This window comes from Pecten maximus, chromosome 13 (genome assembly GCF_902652985.1).
Source record: "Pecten maximus chromosome 13, xPecMax1.1, whole genome shotgun sequence".
NCBI lineage: Eukaryota > Metazoa > Mollusca > Bivalvia > Pectinida > Pectinidae > Pecten > Pecten maximus.
Window position 1 is genome coordinate 8,749,549 of NC_047027.1, and position 22,387 is coordinate 8,771,935.

Here is a 22,387-nt window from a genome sequence, read left to right on the forward strand (position 1 = left end):
CCCTTTAAACTTATTTATAATTTGAAAAATTATTATCTTCAAAGATAAAAATAATTAATTGAAAGACGTACGGTTGTATAAAAAGGGGATGGATACATCGGCACCACAAAGAAGTTGGAACACAAGCAGCCATCGTCTTCGTAACACGTACGTACGTATTTGTTGATTATGATGTACCACACACTCCAACAGACGGCTATATTGCTGTGACGTGCACATTTCTCCTATGATTATAATTGTTAGTTTTTTGTTGCTTTAGATGCATGTTCAAATCACTTGTAAATTGAAATATGTTGATTTTTTAATAGCACATGTTTAATTACTTAATTAATTCAATCTTAAATGTCACTTGTATTCTTTTTCCCTATTAGACCTATTCGGTTGCAGTATGGGATTTACGGGACACCTTATCATTGGGTCGTTCATGCTGTCTACCTCGTTGTGGTGGATGTTCAACATGTTTCGGGATTACTCGGTGGTAAGTCTCTGGGTGTTGGACGTCACAGACAGGGAACATGTTTCATTTTATCACATATCGGGGTATTGTATGTCTTATGTTAGGAATTCGTTGTACAATGTATTTGAGAACCCACACTATACTCACATAGTAGGGGACATTTGCTGGTATTTCTTAGGGGTGTTGTATGTCTGAGACAAGGACTTCGTTTTATTGATAAACCAATATTATACTCACATAGCAGGGCAGATTGAGAGATGCGTTAATATTTTCATTTGCTACCCGTATGATAAGCCTTGGAAACAATTCAGTTTTGCTCTGAAAGGGGAGGATAGGAACAGATGAAGGTTTTCAAGGTTTTATTGACATCACTCTGACACACTAACGTGTGTAACAAGAGGTCACATATATATAACAACAATATGATACATGGCGTACAGTTATACCATCTTACAATATTCTATACAATATAAATGTATGATAGTTACAAAGAACATTAAAGAATGGAGGAGCACTGCTTCGTACAAAATTCACTTTAGAATCAATTTACTTCGATTTTATATAAATCAACACATTTTTATATAAACTTTACTATTAAATATAGTGAACATCCCTTGTATTTTTTCTCGACTCAGATAAGTATAGTAGTATTTTGGAATATATTTCTTCCGCAAACATATTACAGATTCATGTTCACATTTAAATATATAATGAAATTCATCACCAATATCTGTTATACACAAATTACAAATTCTCTCGTGAAGACGTATACCAAGCCATTGTGCTGATTCTATTGGTAGTTTAATATTAGAGGATCGAAATGAACACATAATTTTTCTAGCTCTTTCATTTATCTGTAACAAATACTTTTCTATGCCAAATTATGTCTTAAATATAGAACATGTTTGACCTCTTGAAGAATTATCAACATCATGAAACCATTTCTGTATAAACTGATCCCACACTCTACTTTTAACCAGACTCCTTATTTCATCTCTTGAAAAAGAACATATTGATTGGTAAATCCAGACATAGTTTAAGCCAGATTTAGATCAAATATCTTTAACGTATGACATTTACACGACATAGATCCAGTTTCCTGTAAAGTATACATTAATCTTTAGATACTATTTGACAGTTTATTTTATTTGAGGTTATCAAGCTATGCAAAAACGTTATCATTCTACATTTGATTTCAATGTCAAGATGAAGATGGACTGTATTGACGATAGTGAATCATTTGTAAACCTGTCATTTTCTTCTGATAAGGAACCACCCATTTCTCTCATTCTAAATATACAAATGAACAATGGAGATTTGGTTTGGTTTATTTTGTTTAACGTCCTATTAACAGCTTAGGTAATTCAAGGACGGCCTCCCGTGCGAGCGACATGCATGCGTTTGGTGAGTGCGTATGTGTGTTTTGGGAGGACCGCGGTATGTTCCTGTTAAGTTTCCTTGTGATAGGCCGGAACTTTTGCCGATTTATAGTGCTACCTCACTAAAGCATACCACCGAAGACACCCAGCAGGACACCCCACCCGGTCACATTATACTGACAACGGGCGAACCAGTCGTCCCACTCCTAACATGCTGAGCGCTAAGCAGGAGTAGCAACTACCATTTTAATGACTCTGGTATGTCTCGGCCAGGGTACAGAACCCGAAAGCCTTCCTCACAGGGGCGAACGCTCAACTGAAGACCAAAAGTGAGGCATTGTCAAGGGAGGCATTAGGAAGAAGAAAATTGTTCAGAAAGAAGAGAAAAGATAAGATCCCAAATTTAGTCGCCTCTTACGATCATGCAATGGGGCAGCAGGTACAATTATTACGCCCTACCCTGCAGGGCAGGAACAATGGAGAGATACATGGATACAAAAACAATTAAGTAATGGTAAAATTAAAGGTAAACTACAGGTAATTAATGGTAAGATTAAAGAAAATACAGTTAATCAATGGTAAGATTAAAGGTGAAATACAGGTAATTGGTGGTACTATTTAAGGTAAACTAAGGTCATTAATGGTAAGATTAAAGGTACAATACAGGTAATTAATGGCAAGATTAAAGAAAATACAGGTAATCAATGGTAAGATAGATGATTAAATACAGGTAATTAATTGTAAGATCGAAGGTAAAATACAGGTAATTAATGGTAAGATTAAAGGAAAATATAGGTGATTAATGGTAAGATTTAAGGAAAAATACAGAAATACAGGTAATTAATTGTAAGATAGAAGATTAAATACAGGTAATTATTAATGGTAAGATCGAAGGTAAAATACAGGTAATGAATGGTAAGATTAAAGGTAATATACAGTTGATTATTGCAAGACTAAAGTATGCATCTACGTTAGTAAAATGTCATATCATGATATATAGACAACTGAAATACATTTTGTACATGTCAAAATAAACATAATTACAATGAACTCGTGGGAAATGACATCTCTATATACAGTTGAAATCAAAATTATTATTTCTGCCAAAGACCTTTTATCGCCGAAGCCGTTAGCTCCCGACTGTCTATATTTTTGCACAGAGTAAAAGGAAAGGATCCGTCTTCAAATCGAGGATTAGTTACGTCAGCACCAGCTGTCCCAAGATACCACTGGAAGCGATCTGGAAGGTTGTTGGGTTTACGTTCGGTAAGTTCAAATTGTTTTGTGATCGATATGAATTACTTTACATATGCACAATTCTGACACAGCGAACCTACTTGGTAAAGTAGTGTCTAGTCTGACGCAAACCGCAGCTTACCAGAGATGGTGTTGCAACATACTTATTGTTCGAACCAAAATATTCTCTGTAGCCTATATCCATCATTTAACTTACAAGAATGTGGAAAGTTGTATCTTGTTTAATGGCTAAGAGTGTACATATGGAAGGAGGGATTTTACAAGGGTGTGTGTGTGTATTATGTATTGGATTCTTATTAATGAATCGTTGAACGAAATAAAGACGTATGGTTAATAATAGGAGGTTAACGTTCTCTTCAGTCAAAAGTAAGATTGTAATGTTCCAATAAACGTACTTTACATCACGTGCAAGATATATATCCATACACATGTGTTTTGCCAGTAGTTGAAGAAATAAAGCATGTTGGAATATTGTTAAATTGTAAAAGAAATTCGATTGAAAGAGCTACTGGATGTAAAATTAAAATCTGGTATCATGTCTCTTCTCAGGTCTGGTGCTCACCCTAGTGCCCTCAACCCTCTCACAGTAGCTTACTTAGTTAAAATGAAAGTTTATCCGTCTGCTTTATTTGGTTGCGGACTTTTCAAAATCGAATTGTTAATTTTGAAACAAGCGCAAAATTTTGTTGTCATATTTATCCAAGCATTTGTAAAAGGAACCAGATTAGACATGTGTGAAACAAGCTGCACAAGCATTTATTCATATATAATATGAAGAAATTATCATTCCTAGGGCAAAATTATGGTATGGATAATAGTATGCTTTGGTTTGGTTTTATTTGTTCAACGTCCTATCAACAGCTAAGGTCATTTAAGGACGGCCTCCCGTACGTGAGATATGCATGCGTGTGGTGAGGCTTCCGTTTGTTCATGTTATTATACTGACAACGGGCGAACCATTCGTCCCACTCCTAATATCGCGAGCGGTAAGCAGGAGTAGCAACTACCATTTTTGAAGACTTGTATGTCTCGGGCAGGGGACAGAACCTAAAGCCTTCCTCACAGGGGCGAGCGCTCAACTAAAGGCCAAAGTGCAAGGCATTGTCGGGGAGACATTAGGTTGTTACAATGCTCCTCTGTGAAGTAGGCCGGTCAAGACTGATATTCATTGACCACGTTATATTGTTACAATGCTTCTCTCTGAAGTAGGCTCAGCTCATCTAGACTAATACTCATAAACCTTGTTATATTGTTACAGTACTCCTGTGTGAAGTAGGCTCGTCAAAACTAATATTCATTGACCCAGCTGACGGCGGATTTAGGGCAGATTCCATAATCAACCTACAGCACATGACAATGTACGGGATGTTCACAGTGCACGCATGTGTTGATCTACTCGCCTGGAAATTCCCGGTACCCGATGGATTGAGTTCTGTCACATTCTCCCTGGCCCTGTTATGGTATGTTTTATATCAGTTTGCAATTATGCGTGCTTAACCTAACCCTTTAAGGCGCCTGGTTTGCCAGAAATTAGTTTGAATTCAATTGATAAAATATAAAACACCTACAACTATTTATTGAAAAGTTATTAGTTATTAAAAAGACTCAAACGTGTATTTAGATTAACATCGATCTCTTTTGACCTGCTTCGACGGCAATAGTCGTTGATGTAAGTCTCTAAAGACTCTAGTATGTCTCGTCAAGGGACAGGATCACACGCCGTCATAACAAAGGTGAACGCCGAACCAAAACCCCCCTCCCTCTAAAAAAAAAAAAAAAAAAAAAAATCATCCGCCCTACTTGCAATTCATGCCCTTTCGGCCTTTTATTCTATGATTAAGGAATAGTTTCTACAGTAGATAAGAACAATATGGTTGTTTCACGGGTGGTGTAGCTAACTGTATTTGTCCTTTTCTATGCTCTAGGAGTGGCGTCAGTATTCGGAGTGGACACAACAGAAACGCTTTTCTGGTCCTGATTCACACCCTCCCGACCTACGTCATGATTGTAGCGGCTGTCTTGATCCTAGTGGAGCTCTACAATAACTACTCCTGCTTCATCGCCTCAGCGTTCCGGGCCTTCGCCACTATGTTACTGGGAACCTGGTTCTTTCAGATGGCTTTCATTTCCTTTGACCGACATGAATTGATAGGTATGGGACTATTTACCTTTCGTTACTCTCGCTCTTTCACGCAAGATAACGCCTATCGCGAGAGCGCTTGTATGAAGTAGTTTAGGGGTCAAGACTAAAAAATTATACAGGTTTTGGACTTTGTTTGAAATATGTATTTTATCGGTGTTATCGACAGGGATGTAATCTCACTCTCGGATTAAGGATAGGGTAGGGACAATAAAACTACTTCGTATACTATCGAGTAACGAACACATCAGGGAATCCAACCCCGGCCTTGCAGGTGAAAGACGAATGTGGGTTTTTTCCACGAAGATAAAAATCGTTTTTTCCATCGATAGTGCCCCCCGGGGGTTGCGTCCTCTCAATGCATAAAACATATTTAACGAAGATGATACCACTGTGCCACTCGAGTTCCATTGTGTGTGGCATGGACAACTATTAGATAAAAAAGAATGCCATTTTCGAACAATAGTTGATACAATTAAACGGTTAGAACAAAATCCTAGTTGTAAGGTTTTCGAAGATGGAAAATGTTTTTGTTCCATGAATATTTAGCAAATCGATGTATTTAAGGAATTTTGATATCAAAGGGAAATTATAAACTACTTAGGACACGATCAGGGTAATTAAAAAAATCAGCGTTAGATATGTAACTCGGTGACTCGCTCTATTTGACCACGGGCAGTTCGTGTACCATTTGAAACAAACTGTCTTGTCAGTTCATTTTAATAATAGTCGTTTACCAACGGTTTGAAATCGAAAGTTAGCAGTTTCATGTTGTTTTGTTAGCTGCCATATCAACATTTTCCCAAATTGATAGAAAGTAAAATGAGATCAAAATTCTATAAACGCGGAAAACTACTTTTTGGATATGACTGTTCTCAAAATTTGTATGTTAATTTTATGAAGCACAGGTAATGAGCCTAAACATATTGATACTTTTGCAATTTTTATGGTGTTCTCAACTTCAATATGGTTTCATCTGTGAATCTACAACACGTGTTGTAGCTATCTCGTCTAACATAAAATCTGTGTGTGGGTGTAGGAGGATATTCTAAGGTTGTATAAAAAGAGCTCGTATATTATATCGTGAGACTGTGCCATTTCGTATTATAACGTAGCGATAGATTCACATCGGACTGACAATTTGTTCATGATGGAATTTTAATGGAATCGGAAAAGGATGTTTGAAAAGCCGAACTATGCCTATTGTATTTCATTAAATTCTTTCAACTGTAATTTCTTACATTGTTCCTACTCTAGGGGACATTTGCAAACAAGCCTTCTTTTTCCTTTCTTTTCTTTCCTGCCTGCTCTTTCTGTCACTTTTCATCACATTGCATACTCTTGCTTTCGCAAAACAAAAAAGAAGAAAAAGATCTATATATATGAAAATAGCTACAACTTTCTGTCTGTGTTCCAGGTCATGCTCCAAACCCTCACTGGGACCAGTCTGACGTACGGAACATACACATGCTGGTCGCCCTGTTTGGGGGACATATTATTATGGATATGATTGTTGCTATGGTGTTTTACATAGCAATGAACCTTCTGTACGGTCGTGGAAATTACGATTATAAGACCGAGCAGCTTGGCGAGGGACACGAAAAGCTGATCGGGATAAAATCTCCGGACTTTGTTGAACAGAAATTGATATGCTAAATGACGGTCGTTGTTTAAAGTGATTGCAGACTATCTTCGGTTTGTGCGCCTGGCATTTTTATATGCTTTATGGAGAGGCTTCTGTGAAGTTTAAACACCACGAGCGTCTCAAACAATGACGTTTTAATTACACCATCTCTATCTTGTTTTATCTCCTCTCTTTTTATTTTGGATCGGCATGTCCAAACGTTTGTTGATATTTTATGCAGATAAACGCCATTGTCACTACAGACATATTGTTATTTTTCATTTTTTCTTATTTTATGTCTCAAGCTGGGTAATGTGTTCTCTGTTACTGGATGACGGGAGAACGGGCAGATAAAAGTAATGAAGCCTCTTCTGTTGACGATCAGGAGATAAAGAGTATTGGTATCTTACCTGTAGACGATAATGAGTAATGATGCCTTACCTGTAGTCGATAAAGAGATAGAGTAATGAAGCCTTACCTGTAGACGACGAAGAGATAAAGAGTAATGATGCCTTACCTGTAGACGATAAAGAGATGAAGAGTAATGAAGCCTTACCTGTAGACGATGAGGAGATAAAGTGTAATGATGTCTTACCTGTAGTCAATAAAGAGATAAAGAGTAATGATACCTTACCTGTAGACGATGAGGAGATAAAGTGTAATGATGTCTTACCTGTAGACGATAAAGATATGAGTAATGAAGCCTTACCTGTAGACGATGAGGAGATAAAGAGTAATGAAGCCTTACCTGTAGACGATGAGGAGATAAAGAGTAATGATGCCTCACCTGTGTTTTTGATATTGTTCAATCGGGTCCATGTATAACATGACTTAATGATATATTTTCACACAACAGAGAACTAGCATTGAAAAGTTTTAAATGTTTTAATCTGTAAATAATTACACTGAGGGAGACATGTACACGAGCTAATTTACACAGAAAAGTGATGAAAAACAACAGACACAATTACCAATATATAACAAAAAATGACGGTTATTAGTAAAATATTATTAAAGGTTATTTACAAATCTTCTGAAAGGATAAGAAATGATTTAATTGTCATATTTGTTTTGTATGTCCCCTTCTTACATCGATTTGTGTCAAACTAATTTATTTGACGAGCCTTTCATCATGGAAAATAATATCAAGTTACAGACCTAAACTAACGACTCATCTTAGTATTATTGTTTAGAAGATGGCCTTGTTGTACTGACACACGCATTACATTTTATTGCACAAACATCATCGCCACTGTCATTGGACAATCCGAATACATAATACACAATGATATTAGGAAACAAGTCATAAATGTATCTTACATTTCTGAATAATAATTATCTTGTATAAAATCAACGCTTCACCAGTAGTTCTTGACGCTTTAAAACCAAACTAAAAACAATAAATAAATGGAAATGAAAACAGAAATAATTCTTGTATAGTAACCAAACATTCAACTTTATTTTACGAAACGTTGATTGAAACCTTTAATTGGCATTAACAATTGATATTATATATGCAACAACAGGTACAAGGCCTGTATCTGAAAGAAAAAAAAAACAAGATCGAAACAATCTTCGACATCTTGTCCAGTGGTGAAAAACGTCAAGCCATTACTTGAAATGTTCCGTCTTATACAACCATAAAACAATAAGAAGCAGTAACATACAATGTTCATAAATTTCAATTTTACCAATATTATATGTGATATATACACGTCTCTGATTTTACATTGCGAATCAGACATATAAGTTTGGTTTATTTGGTTTATTTTTGTTTAACGTCCTATTAACAGCCAGGGTCATTTAAGGACGTGCCAGGTTTTAAAGTTGGAGGAAAGCCGGAGTACCCGGAGAAAAAAACACCGGCCTACGGTCAGTACCTGGCAACTACCCAATGTAGGTTTCGAACTCGCAACCCAGAGGTGGAAGGCTAGTGTTAAAGTGTCGAGACTCCTTAACCACTCGGCCCCATTCAGACATATAAGGGTTTGGCATATATGAATAATAGAAAAACACAATACATTGTAATCACTTCTGATATGGAAATTTATCCTGAAAACAATCCATCGAACAACAAATGCCATATATACATCGCGTACAGTACATATCAGGTTTTAATTAAGCATCAATAGTTAGCATAATTTAACTGTGCGACTTTCTGACTGGTTACCGTTTGGTGGTATTATTGTGATAACCGTTTGATGGAATTATTGTGATAACTGTTTGGTGGAATTATTGTGATAACCGTTTGGTGGTATTATTGTGATAACCGTTTGGTGGTATTATTGTGATAACTGTTTGGTGGAATTATTGTGATAACTGTTTGGTGGAATTATTGTGATAACCGTTTGGTGGTATTATTGTGATAACTGTTTGGTGGAATTATTGTGATAACTGTTTGGTGGAATTATTGTGATAACTGTTTGGTGGAATTATTGTGATAACAGTTTGGTGGTATTATTGTGATAACAGTTTGGTGGTATTATTGTGATAACCGTTTGGTGGTAGTTATTGTGATAACAGTTTGGTGGTATTATTGTGATAACTGTTTGGTGGTATTATTTTGATAACAGTTTGGTGGTATTATTGTGATAACTGTTTGGTGGAATTATTGTGATAACAGTTTGGTGGTATTATTGTGATATCAGTTTGGTGGTATTATTGTGATAACTGTTTGGTGGAATTATTGTGATAACTGTTTGGTGGAATTATTGTGATAACTGTTTGGTGGAATTATTGTGATAACAGTTTGGTGGTATTATTGTGATAACAGTTTGGTGGTATTATTGTGATAACCGTTTGGTGGTAGTTATTGTGATAACAGTTTGGTGGTATTATTGTGATAACTGTTTGGTGGTATTATTTTGATAACAGTTTGGTGGTATTATTGTGATAACTGTTTGGTGGAATTATTGTGATAACAGTTTGGTGGTATTATTGTGATATCAGTTTGGTGGTATTATTGTGATAACAGTTTGGTGGTATTATTGTGATAACAGTTTGGTGGTAGTTATTGTGATTACCGTTGGGTGGTATTATTGTGATAACCGTTGGGTGGTATTATTGTGATAACCGTTTGGTGGTATTATTGTGATAACCGTTTGGTGGTAGTTATTGTGATAACAGTTTGGTGGTAGTTATTGTGATTACCGTTGGGTGGTATTATTTTGATAACCGTTGTGTGGTATTATTGTGATAACCGTTGGGTGGTATTATTGTGATTACCGTTTGGTGGTATTATTGTGATAACCGTTTGGTGGTATTATTGTGATAACCGTTTGGTGGTATTATTGTGATAACCGTTTGGTGGTAGTTATTGTGATAACAGTTTGGTGGTAGTTATTGTGATAACAGTTTGGTTGTATTATTGTGATTACCGTTTGGTGGTAGTTATTGTGATAACAGTTTGATGGTAGTTATTGTGATAACAGTTTGGTGATAGTTATTGTGATATCAGTTTGGTGGTAGTTATTGTGATAACAGTTTGGTTGTATTATTGTGATTACCGTTTGGTGGTATTATTGTGATAACCGTTTGGTGGTAGTTATTGTGATAACAGTTTGATGGTAGTTATTGTGATAACAGTTTGATGGTAGTTATTGTGATAACAGTTTGGTGGTAGTTATTGTGATAACCGTTTGGTGGTATTATTGTGATAACAGTTTGGTGGTAGTTATTGTGATAACAGTTTGGTTGTATTATTGTGATATCAGTTTGGGGGTATGATTGTGATAACTGTTTGGTGGTATTATTGTGATAACAGTTTGGTGGTATTATTGTGATAACCGTTTGATGGTATTATTGTGATAACTGTTTGGTGGAATTATTGTGATAACCGTTTGGTGGTATTATTGTGATAACCGTTTGATGGTATTATTGTGATAACTGTTTGGTGGAATTATTGTGATAACCGTTTGGTGGAATTATTGTGATAACAGTTTGATGGCATTATTGTGATAACAGTTTGGTGGTATTATTGTGATAACAGTTTGGTGGTGGTTATTGTGATAACCGTTTGGTGGTATTATTGTGATAACAGTTTGGTGGTAGTTATTGTGATAACCGTTTGGTGGTATTATTGTGATAACAGTTTGGTGGTATTATTGTGATAACAGTTTGGTGGTAGTTATTGTGATAACCGTTTGGTGGTATTATTGTGATAACAGTTTGGTGGTAGTTATTGTGATAACCGTTTGGTGGTATTATTGTGATAACAGTTTGGTGGTAGTATTATGATAACAGTTTGGTGGTATTATTGTGATTACAGTTTGGTGGTATTATTGCGATAACCGTTTGGTGGTATTGTGATAACAGTTTGGTGGTACATGTAGTTATTGTGATAAAAGTTTGGTGGTATTATTGTGATAACTTTGGTTGTATTTCTGTGATAACAGTTTTTACCTATTGTGATAACAGTTTGGTGGTATTATTGTGATATCAGTTTGGTGGTATTATTGTGATAACAGTTTGATGGTATTGTGATAACAGTTTGGTGGTACATGTAGTTATTGTGATAAAAGTTTGGTGGTATTATTGTGATAACTTTGGCTGTATTTCTGTGATAACAGTTTTTACCTATTGTGATAACAGTTTGGTGGTATTATTGTGATATCAGTTTGGTGGTATTATTGTGATAACAGTTTGGTGGTATTATTGCGATAACCGTTTGGTGGTATTGTGATAAAAGTTTGGTGGTACATGTAGTTATTGTGATAAAAGTTTGGTGGTATTATTGTGATAACTTTGGTTGTATTTCTGTGATAACAGTTTTTACCTATTGTGATAACAGTTTGGTGGTATTATTGTGATATCAGTTTGGTGGTATTATTATGATAATAGTTTGGTGGTATTATTGTGATAACCGTTTAGTGGAGTGCTTCACAACTCTCATTGAGCGAATCGTACATGTTAACTGAGGACAATAATGACAGTGGAGTACGGCGCGACAAAATACCACAAACTATCCCAAAACTAGAACAAAACTACCCAAAACTATCCCTAATTACTCCGAACTATCCCCAAATACCCAAAACTGACTCAAAATACCCAAAACTACCCCAAAATATCCAAAGTATCCCAAAGACCAGAAACTACACCAAAATACCAAACTACCCCCAAATAGCTCAAACTATACAAAACTACTTCTAAATACCACCAAAATAATCAAAACTACCATAAAATAACCCTACATTACCAAACACTGACTCAAAATATCCCAAATTCCCCCAAACCATCCCAAAACTACACCACATTACCCGAACTAACTCAAACTACCCCAGAATTACCAAAAGCTGACTCAAAACTTAAACAAAACCCATGCAATAAATCCAACTAAGATCTACAAAATGTATATTGCTAATGTTATTAACATTGATGGTGAGTTTACGTCATGCTCATGAAAGATTTGACTGTACAGCGCTTATCTCCTCTATATCGGGATACGGAAGGAACAACACAAAGAAACACACTGATATACTGTATATTAGTATCCCATGTATGGAGTGTTTAACTTAAGTCCTAGCCTCAATGTCGATAAGGACAAAATAGCTTTATAATGCTGTATTATTCAATTTTACTCTAATGTATCGTAATCTGAACTTTTGTTAAATGATGCTACATGCTTGTTTTTATTTTGTACAAATTGATATATATCCGTGATAGTGGATATGAAATATTTAAAAATACTGAAACTATCTTGATTTTTTTTTCACCCATATGTTCTCATTTGATTTGGCCATATATATAGGCCGATCTATCCTTTAAATATTTTGAAACCGACCATAAGTTGTCCAGATAATATTATTTCTACAAGTACATCGTGCCGTTCACCGAGTTTGAATGAACCAAGTTCGAACGTTCAACAATCTGTTGGCACTTAACTTTGAAATTCCGTTTAAGAACACACACACACACACATATATATGATCTTTATGCACTTTACACATGCCAAGAATTCGTGCTGTAATAGTTGCAACTCGTAAATCACGTTTTGTGATATTGTTTTTGGTCATTTCTCGGACTTCGGAAGAGGGAAAGAGCTAAGATGTCAAGATTATCCATTAAGCACGTGCTGCACATCAGCACTTTAACTAGAAAGTAAACGCAGCAAACATTATATTTTGTCTTTATCACATGTTTTGGAAATTAATTTTGAATCCGCCTCCACCTCCTCCTTTCAAAGCACCTTTTGTCTTGTATCAGTTGTGGTCCATACGTGACAATCAATAAGATGGCGTTTGTATCCACCTAGGACTAAATCCTTTCTAATATAAATGATATACGGCCAGTTTCAATCGTACCTAGTTTCCTTGTTCCCTCTGGTTACATGCCTAAAGTCAAGCCACCTTGCCCTCACGATGATCACGTATGGTCTCCAGGTCAGTAGACAACGATCATAGCATCCTTTTAGGCAATCGGATTAACAGATCCATTGAAGTTGAAACAGGTTACACTGCTATTCCTGAAGGAACCAGATTGATAGTTCCTTTTCAGTTGTAACAGGACGCTAAGGCTTATGTCCAAGGAGCTTGAATCGTCCGAAATCTGTCCGAAACCAATTCCAAGATAAAGAAATTCAGATATGGTGAAACATATAAATTATATGAATTTCACTTAATGGTGAGACAGCGACCTGAGAACAGCCTTTTAAAAGTTGTTCGGAACTGTCGTGACATCTTACAATAAATGCAAATATTTACAGGACAAGTTAACATGATGAAAATGGCAGTTGTCGCGTTAAAGATGCCGATCGATTCTTCCTTAATAATGGCAATTTGAAATGCAAGTTGTATTATAGCAAGGACGTAAAATGTTCCTATGGGTATTTCTGCCAACAGAAACAAGCTCACCACAACCACAAGCATGCGTGTTGTTGAGTTGCTCTCTTTCAGTCTCATGCTCAAACGCCTTTCATTTCGGTTCATCAAAAACATCCGGCGACGTTCCGCAGAGCGCAAGGTCAAGATGAGCAAAGCGTTGAGAACAACTAGAACTGTACAGGGTATTATATTTACACATATTACCCTGAACCAGCTGTGTATGTTACATATAAATACAAGTGATCTACAACCCACGAACTGTACTCTTGAATGCATGTCACCATTGTCTGGTTTGGATCAAGGCGTGATGTCACTTCAATAGGTTTGAAGGAGGAACATATAAATTCTGACAGATGACTCAGAATGGAGACGACATAGATTGCGAGGATGCAGTTAATCACTCTGGTGTTTGTACACGGCCACCTTCGAGCCTTTAATCCATGACAGACGTAGATGTACCGTTGTATTGTAAGCGCCATAGTGATCCAGATCGACGCGGTATGTGATATCAACGGGAGCAAATTACTCGTGAGGGTGTATGCAAAACACCAGTTATAAGGCACATAATCCCTGTAATTTCCCATAGCATAAAAATATATCCATACAGCCAGGGGAGACAACGCTGTGAACATATCAGAGAAGGCTATACCCGCTAAATAGACGTTGGTGGGAGAACGCATGTGTTTCTTCAGTAAAACAATGATAACCAAACTGTTCGTGACTATGCCAATGAAGCTTAACACTGGAAAGACGTAACCGTTCAATATTACATCGTACGGGAAGGACAAGTAGTTCGCATTAAACACATTCGCCGTCATATCTGTATATATGCTTTCAAATAAGCTAGTATTCTTCTGGGTGTCCGCCATATTGCACGGTATCTGAAAATAGAGAAACAAACTATATATGTCCTTTGCATTTGAGTTGCAGTCTTATTTTTTATGTTAATCTACCATATACAAAATAATGAACTTTTAATTTCCGCGATTATATCACATTTAAATTTATAGTTATGCAAGTTGGTGATTTTGTAAAATTAATTCAGTGATAAAACGATATCTCCCATTCCTTTTTTGATATAACACTCACAAAGTGCAATGAAATATTTCTATTCAAATTCCGTAAGGCTCACCTATACTGATGTATTTACGAAGATCACTGAAACCATTATCTTAGCAACCACACATCCAAACTTTCTTCGTACGATATTTCAACGATTTGTTTGATGCACATATAAGGACTGTATCTTATTTTGACTGCGTATACAGAAGTATGCCCGCAGTTGGCAACGGACATATTCTATGGAGTGCTATCGCGATAACCATAGAAAATGTTCGTCGCCAACTGCTCTCGTTTTACCGTGTACTCTGTCTAAATAAGGTGCATCCTTAATCATACAGTAGGTGAACAAACAGTATCAGGTAGAAGATTGGTTTGGTTTGGTTTATTTTGTTTAACGTCCTATTAACAGCTAAGGACGGCCTCCTGTGCGTGCGACATGCATGCGTGTGGTGAGTGCGTATGTGTGTTTTGGGAGGCTGCGGTATGTTCGTGTTAAGTCTCCTTGTGATAGGACGGAACTTTTGCCGATTTATAGTGCTACCTCACTGAAGCATACTGCCGAAGACACCCAGCAGCACACCCCACCCGGTCACATTACAACGGGCGAACCAGTCCTCCCACTCCTAATATGCTGAGCGCTAAGCAGGAGTAGCAACTACCATTTATAATGACTCTGGTATGTCTCGGCCAGGGGACAGAACCCAAAGCCTTCCTCACAGGGGCGAACGAGAGCAGATTTTGTGACGTTTGATATCATAACCGAAAATGTGACCGGGGGGTATCCTCGGCAGTATGCTTGTGAGAAGCACTATAAAGTCGGTATCAGTTTCGCAGTATCACAAGGAAGCAGGCACAAACATACCGCAGCCATGCTGAAATGACCATAGCTATTCATAGGACGTTAAATATTACGAAACAAGACCAAACCGGGACATTTAATGCTTAGTATTGGGAAATTGAAAAACGATTAAGTGACTTTTAAAGGGAGCAATTTCGAAATGACATTGCAGTTTAAGGCCGTCATACTCATGTTAAACTTAAATTCCGATACAGTTTGTATCAATTATTCAATGGTCATGACAAGTGATAGACAACACCAGAAAATATCAACATGGGAAAACAGTAATTCTATTATTGTCATATCAACAGGAGCCATCGGACAATTTAATGCCATATATGCGGATAAGGGTGTTCGTGTTTTCCTGCTTGTGATTGCTCAACTAAAGGCCAAAAGTGAGGCAGTGTCAGCGAGATATTCGGCAACATAGTGACTAAACTTAAAGGTGTCTAAAAGCAACACATCTGTATAATGTGAAGTGAAATTGAAAAGTTATGACATTCATATGTGATCGCGCTATCATCATGAGACCTTCCCTTGTCAAAAGTTGAAAACAGTGCACATTTTAGCTGCACCAGTGTCGATATAATATTTATTAAAATCACATCTATACATTACTCCGCTAATAACTTTCAATAGCACAGAGTACGTTATTGTAAGCCTTCATTCTGTTAAACAGTCTTTAAATAAGCACCATGCAGTGATAGTTCGGTTTTCATCTTAGGACGAGAACGGTAAGAAGCAAATCTTCATTTAAGAATATTTTTATTCGAGCCACAACCTTTATCGGAGAAAGGTCTAATGTTTTAAGAAGTCATGCTTTAACCTTGATATGCCACAAAAACAACAGCATCCTCATCAATTATTTTAAGATGGTTACATATGACATTTACCATCCTTTGCTCCTTACGGTGATATGTGTATGAATTGAATCCATGAACTTTGTCCAGGTGTACTTCAAATTAAATCAAAGTGAAACAAAAATCAAAATAGTGAATAAATAAACCAGATATATTCTTTTAATATCTACATCAGTTGCCATTGAACATGCTATGTTGTTTTCAGAATAGTTTCATAATATTCACATCAAAATAACAATTCGATCCCCCCCCCCACTCCAAAAAAAACCCCAAACAAATATCATTGGACCATTTAAAAAAAATCTGATATAGTACATACATGCTAAAAAGCTATTCAATTAGTTTTGTAACATTAAAGAACGTGAAAATGGAATCACCTATAGGGGAAGTTAACATATATTGTACTGCTGTAATTCAAACAGCATATACATTAGGTAAACTAAGTGATACAGACAACACCAGAAAATATCAACATGGCATATACTTTAGGTAAACTTAGAAAAATCTGCTTGAAAACTAAAAGAACAAAACATCAAACATTATATTATACAGCGGGTTTGTGACTTGTTTGGATCCACTTGTAACTGGGTAAAGGTATTCGCCAGCATAAAAACATTACAGGATTCCAGGATTATCTTTATTAAACAATCTTGTTGATATCCTCGACTCGACTAAAGGTCTTGTGATAAAGTTAAGAATGTTAATGTATAATGGGAAGTAAATGCAAAATAGGTAAAATGTTACATTATTTAAAACATGCACATGTACACAAAACAGTGCCTTTAATGTTGCGGCCGCTATCAGCGACCGTATACAACATAAAACATTGACTTTGTTGCTGTAATATGACTGACATTGTCTTCTTCGCCGGCCGCTGTAGGTAATCGTATATAATGAAAAACGGTAATGTTGTAGTAACAAGGCTAACTCTGTCGGCCATCGAATATAATACAAAACACAAAGCGTATTGTTGTAATGTGGCAGCCATCGTATAGAAGATATAAAACGTCGTGATTTTAGGTTTGAACTTCTTGGAAAGGTAAAAGCAGTCTTGATTTTCAAGTCAACTTTGTATTTAACAATCGAATATTCCATGAATAAAAATATAAATTTTGTAGTTCAATATTTTTTAACAGTGTACTTTAATTTTTACTTTTGTTTCAACAATTTCCTGTTTTGGCAAATCGTATGGGCTTATTTGCTTCGAATTACATGATTACGAAAACCTGTAATTTCGAAAGCTATTAAAGCCGTGGAATACAATGTCATCTCGCTAAATCGAGAGATTGTCTCAATATTCTGGTTCAGTTCAAAAACAGTGTTTTACTCGAAAAATAAATATATGTAGTGCTGTGTTCATAAGATTGGGCAATAATCAAACCAACGGAAAAACGTTACGACTTTAAAAAAACACTAAAGTAAAGTCAAACTTACCGGATAGGACGGATGTACGTATCCGCTTTGTTGCTATTGTAGTAATGATTATATTTTAGTGACTTTCAATCCGGTGGGTCATGTTTCCATCATATTGGGAAGCACTATCAATGAAGTGACGCAGTAAAAGTATGCGCCCCTAAAACTAATGCCGTCCTGTATAAATCGACTGATTACTCTCGATTGTTTTATCAACAATTATTGTTTCGTCAGATGAAAGGCCGTAATACCGTAATAACGTGCGTAAAACGCGTTAGAAATTACATAATCCGATTGCTCATACTGTGTATCAAGCCAACCAAATAGTCGATCATAGTTGACATTTCTTGCAGAATTCCTCATCCTCGATACTCCTGGGTATCATTTACAATCTCATCCTGTAACGAGGACGTTAAACCACAAAACACAAAAACAACAATCGATACTCCAGAGGTTGTGTTTATTTTCTGTCCATGTCCTTCAGTGAGGTAGCACTGTAAGACGACATCAGATTCGCGCTATCGCAAGGAGACACATCCCAGTCTCCTCAATAACACATGCGTTACTTGCATGCATTTCACATGTACGGGGAGGCCGTCTGGTATAAAACTTACTAAGGACATGCTCGACCAACTTAGTTTGAACAAGAGGCCCAGGGGCCTTAACGGTCATCTGACTCTAAATTAAAGACCCTTATAATATTGTAGTATGCATTCTCTGCAGGTTTAGTGGCACTGTTGGCCATGGCGGCCATCTTGGATTTCTGACCTACCTTAAAAATAATAACACTTGGCCATGATCATCTCAGGATCATTTCTGGTAAGTTAGAGCCAAATCCCAAGGGTGGAATTTGAGAAGAAGTTTGAAATACGTGTTGTTCAGGAAAAACATGATTGCGCAATCATGTTACAAAATGGCCACCGTGGCTGCCATTTCAAAGTTTTACGAGGCCGAAAAATAACAACACTTTGTTGGCTCCCCGTCCTTAACATCCTCACCAATTTCCAGCTCAATGGCACCAGTGAAACTGGAGAAGAAGTTTAAAATGTGTTTTTCAAGATGGTTGCCATGATGGCCATCTTGGATTTCTGATCGACTTTAAAAATAACAACACTTGGTCAGGACTATCTCAGGATCATTTCTGTTAAGTAAGAGCTGAATCCCACTGGTGGAATTTGAGAAGAAGTTTGAAATAGGTCTTGTTCATAAGAACCATGATTGCGCAATCATTTTACAAAATGGCTGCCGTGGCTGCAATGTCGAAGTTTTTACAAAGCTGAAAAATAACAACACTTTATTGGCTCTCCTTCCTTAACATCCTCACCAATTTCCAGCTCAATCGCACCAGCGGAACTGGAGAAGAAGTTTAAAATGTGTTTTTCAAGATGGTTGCCATGGCGGCCATCTTGGATTTCTGACCGACTTGAAAAATAACAACACTTGGTCAGGACCATCCCAGGATCATTTCTGGTAAGTTAGAGCTGAATCCCACTGATGGAATTTGAGAAGAAGTTTGAAATAGGTGTTGTTAAGGAAGAACCATGATTGCGCAATCATGTTACAAAATGGCTGCCGTGGCTGCAATGTCGAAGTTTTTACGAAGCCGAAAAATAACCACACTTTATTGGCTCTCCTTCCTTAACATCCTCACCAATTTCCAGCTCAATCGCACCAGTGGAACTGGAGAAGAAATTTAAAATGTGTTTTTCAAGATGGTTGCCATGGCAGCCATCTTGGATTTCTGACCGACTTGAAAAATAACAACACTTGGTCAGGACCATCCAAGGATCATTTCTGGTAAGTTAGAGCTGAATCCCACTGATGGAATTTGAGAAGAAGTTTGAAATAGGTGTTGTTCAGAAGAACTATGATTGCGCAATCATGTTACAAAATGGCTGCCGTGGCTGCCATGTCAAAGTTTTCACGAAGCCGAAAAATAACAACACTTTATTGGCTTTCCTTCCTTAACATCCTCACCAATTTCTAGCTCAATCGCACCAGTGGAACTGGAGAAGAAGTTTAAAATGTATTTTTCAAGATGGTTGCCATGGCGGCCATCTTGGATTTCTGACCGACCTGAAAAATAACAACACTTCCTCAGGACCATCCCAGGATCATTTCAGGCAAGTTTCAGCTCAATCTCACCAGTGGAACTTGAGAAGAAGTTTCAAATGTGTTTTCAAAATGGCGGTCATGGCGGCCATCTTGGATTTCAGACTGACCCGAAAAATAACAACACTTGGTCAGGACCATCCAAGCATCATTTCAGGCAAGTTTCAGCTCAATCCCACTTGTGGAACTTGAGAAGAAGTTTGAAATGTGAAAAGTTTACGCACGGCGGACGGCGCACGGCGCACGGCGGACGGCGGACGGCGCACGACGACGGACGAAACATGATGACTATAGGTCATCCTGACCCTTCGGGTCAGATGACCTAATAAATGTAAGATTAGTTTTCCATACGTTTATTTCTCCCATGCAAATCACAATTTGACCACCATGTTAATATGGTTGACAAGCTATGACAATTACTTTAATTTTGTCTTTAATAAAAAAAAAATCTTGTTACCCCTTTATCAAAGTAACGTCTGTAGGTCAGTATCTTACCTCTCGGGCTGTATATTTAACCGTTTGTATCTCTGTCGGTCTCTGTATCACTGTTTGTCTGTAGCTCTGTCCGTTTGTATGAATCTATGCCTGTTTGGCTCAATCTGCTTGTATCCCTACTTGTATCTGTTTGTCTGTCTGTATGTTTGTTTGTCTCAATCTCTGTTTGTTTGTATATCTGTAATATTTAAGGATTAAACTGTCTTTTTTGGTGTCAATGGTCGATATAGATGCCAGAGGTTTGGTTTTGATTATTTTGTTTAACGTCCTATTAACAGCTAAGGTCATTTAAGGACGGCCTCCCGTGCTTGCGACATGTATGCGTGTGGCGAGTGACTATGTGTGTTTTGGGAGGCTGCGGTATGTTCGGGTTAAGTCTCCTTGTGATAGGCCGGAACTTTTGCCAATTTATAGTGCTACCTCACCGAAGTACACTACCGAAGACACCCAGCAGAACACCCCACCCGATCACATGATACAGACAACGGGCGAACCAGTCGTCCCACTCCCAATATGCTGAGAGCTAAGCAGGGGTAGCAACTACCATTTTAAAAGACTCAACTAAAGGCCAAAAGTGAGGCATTGTCAAGGGGGAGACATTAGGAAGAAGAACGTTGTTAAGAAAGAAGAGAAAAGATAAGATTCCAAATTTAGTCGCCTCTTACGATCATGCAATGGGGGCAGCAGGTACAATTCTTACGCCCTACCTGCAGGGCAGGCGACCAAAGGGAATACGTTTCCATATACGAACGGTTAATGAATTATCATAACATCCTATATTGTCAGTAGATATGTACGTGACTAGTCATGTTATTATATCATTGTGGGTGTGTTTGTTATCCTTACCAAAATATTACAGTAGAACCCGTCATCCTGTCAATTATTTCAAATCCTTACCAATACATTACAGTAGAACCCGTCGTCCTGTCAATTATTTTATATCCTTACCAACACATTACAGTAGAAACCGTCGCCCTGTCAATTATTTTATATCCTTACCAACACATTACAGTAGAACCCGTCGTCCTGTCAATTATTTCAAATCCTTACCAATACATTACAGTAGAACCCGTCGTCCTGTCAATTATTTTATATCCTTACCAATACATTACAGTAGAACCCGTCGTCCTGTCAATTATTTTATATCCTTACCAATACATTACAGTAGAAACCGTCGTCCTGTCAATTATTTTATATCCTTACCAATACATCACACTAGAACCCGTCGTCCTGTCAATTATTTTATATCCTTATCAATACATTACAGTAGAACCCGTCGTCCTGTCAATTATTTTATATCCTTACCAATACATCACAGTAGAACCCGTCGTCCTGTCAATTATTTATATCCTTACCAATACATTACAGTAGAACCCGTCGTCCTGTCAATTATTTTATATCCTTACCAATACATTACAGTAGAACCCGTTGAACTGTCAATTATTTTATATCCTTACCAATACATTACATAGAACCGTCGTCCTGTCAATTATTTTATATCCTTACCAATACATTACAGTAGAACCCGTCGTCCTGTCAATTATTTTATATCCTTACCAATACATTACAGTAGAACCCGTCGTCCTGTCAATTATTTTATATCCTTACCAATACATCACAGTAGAACCCGTCGTCCTGTCAATTATTTTATATCCTTACCAATACATTACAGTAGAACCCGTCGTCCTGTCAATTATTTTATATCCTTACCAATACATCACAGTAGAACCCGTCGTCCTGTCAATTATTTTATATCTATACCAATACATTACAGTAGAACCCGTCGTCCTGTCAATTATTTTATATCCTTACCAAAACATTACGGCTGAACATCGAGACATTCACGAGATTCGAGGGAAGTTTCAAATCTTTTTACTGGATAGATAAGTATAGTACTGTGTATATAATACTGTGAAATAATCTATTCAAACA

General features: G+C 37.0%; 1 protein-coding gene across 1 annotated transcript; it reads left to right on the top strand.

The window, feature by feature from the left end:
- The first annotated feature begins 377 nt into the window (after nt 1–377).
- On the top strand, nt 378–7,121 carry LOC117341139 (transmembrane protein 45A-like). Its single transcript, XM_033902984.1, has 5 exons — nt 378–478; nt 2,997–3,102; nt 4,352–4,553; nt 5,019–5,245; nt 6,651–7,121. Exons 1-5 carry the CDS (start codon nt 389–391, stop codon nt 6,887–6,889), a joined length of 864 nt encoding a protein of 287 aa, XP_033758875.1. The 5' UTR covers nt 378–388; the 3' UTR covers nt 6,890–7,121.
- The last annotated feature ends 15,266 nt before the right edge of the window (nt 7,122–22,387 follow it).

Bases quoted from the DNA above. Each gene is read 5' to 3' on its own strand.
- LOC117341139 (XM_033902984.1), top strand. From the start codon at position 389: ATGGGATTTACGGGACACCTTATCATTGGGTCGTTCATGCTGTCTACC. The intron at 3,103-4,351 runs GTAAGTTCAAAT...ATATTGTTACAG, and splicing joins GGTTGTTGGGTTTACGTTCG to TACTCCTGTGTGAAGTAGGC. The intron at 4,554-5,018 runs GTATGTTTTATA...TCTATGCTCTAG, and splicing joins TTCTCCCTGGCCCTGTTATG to GAGTGGCGTCAGTATTCGGA.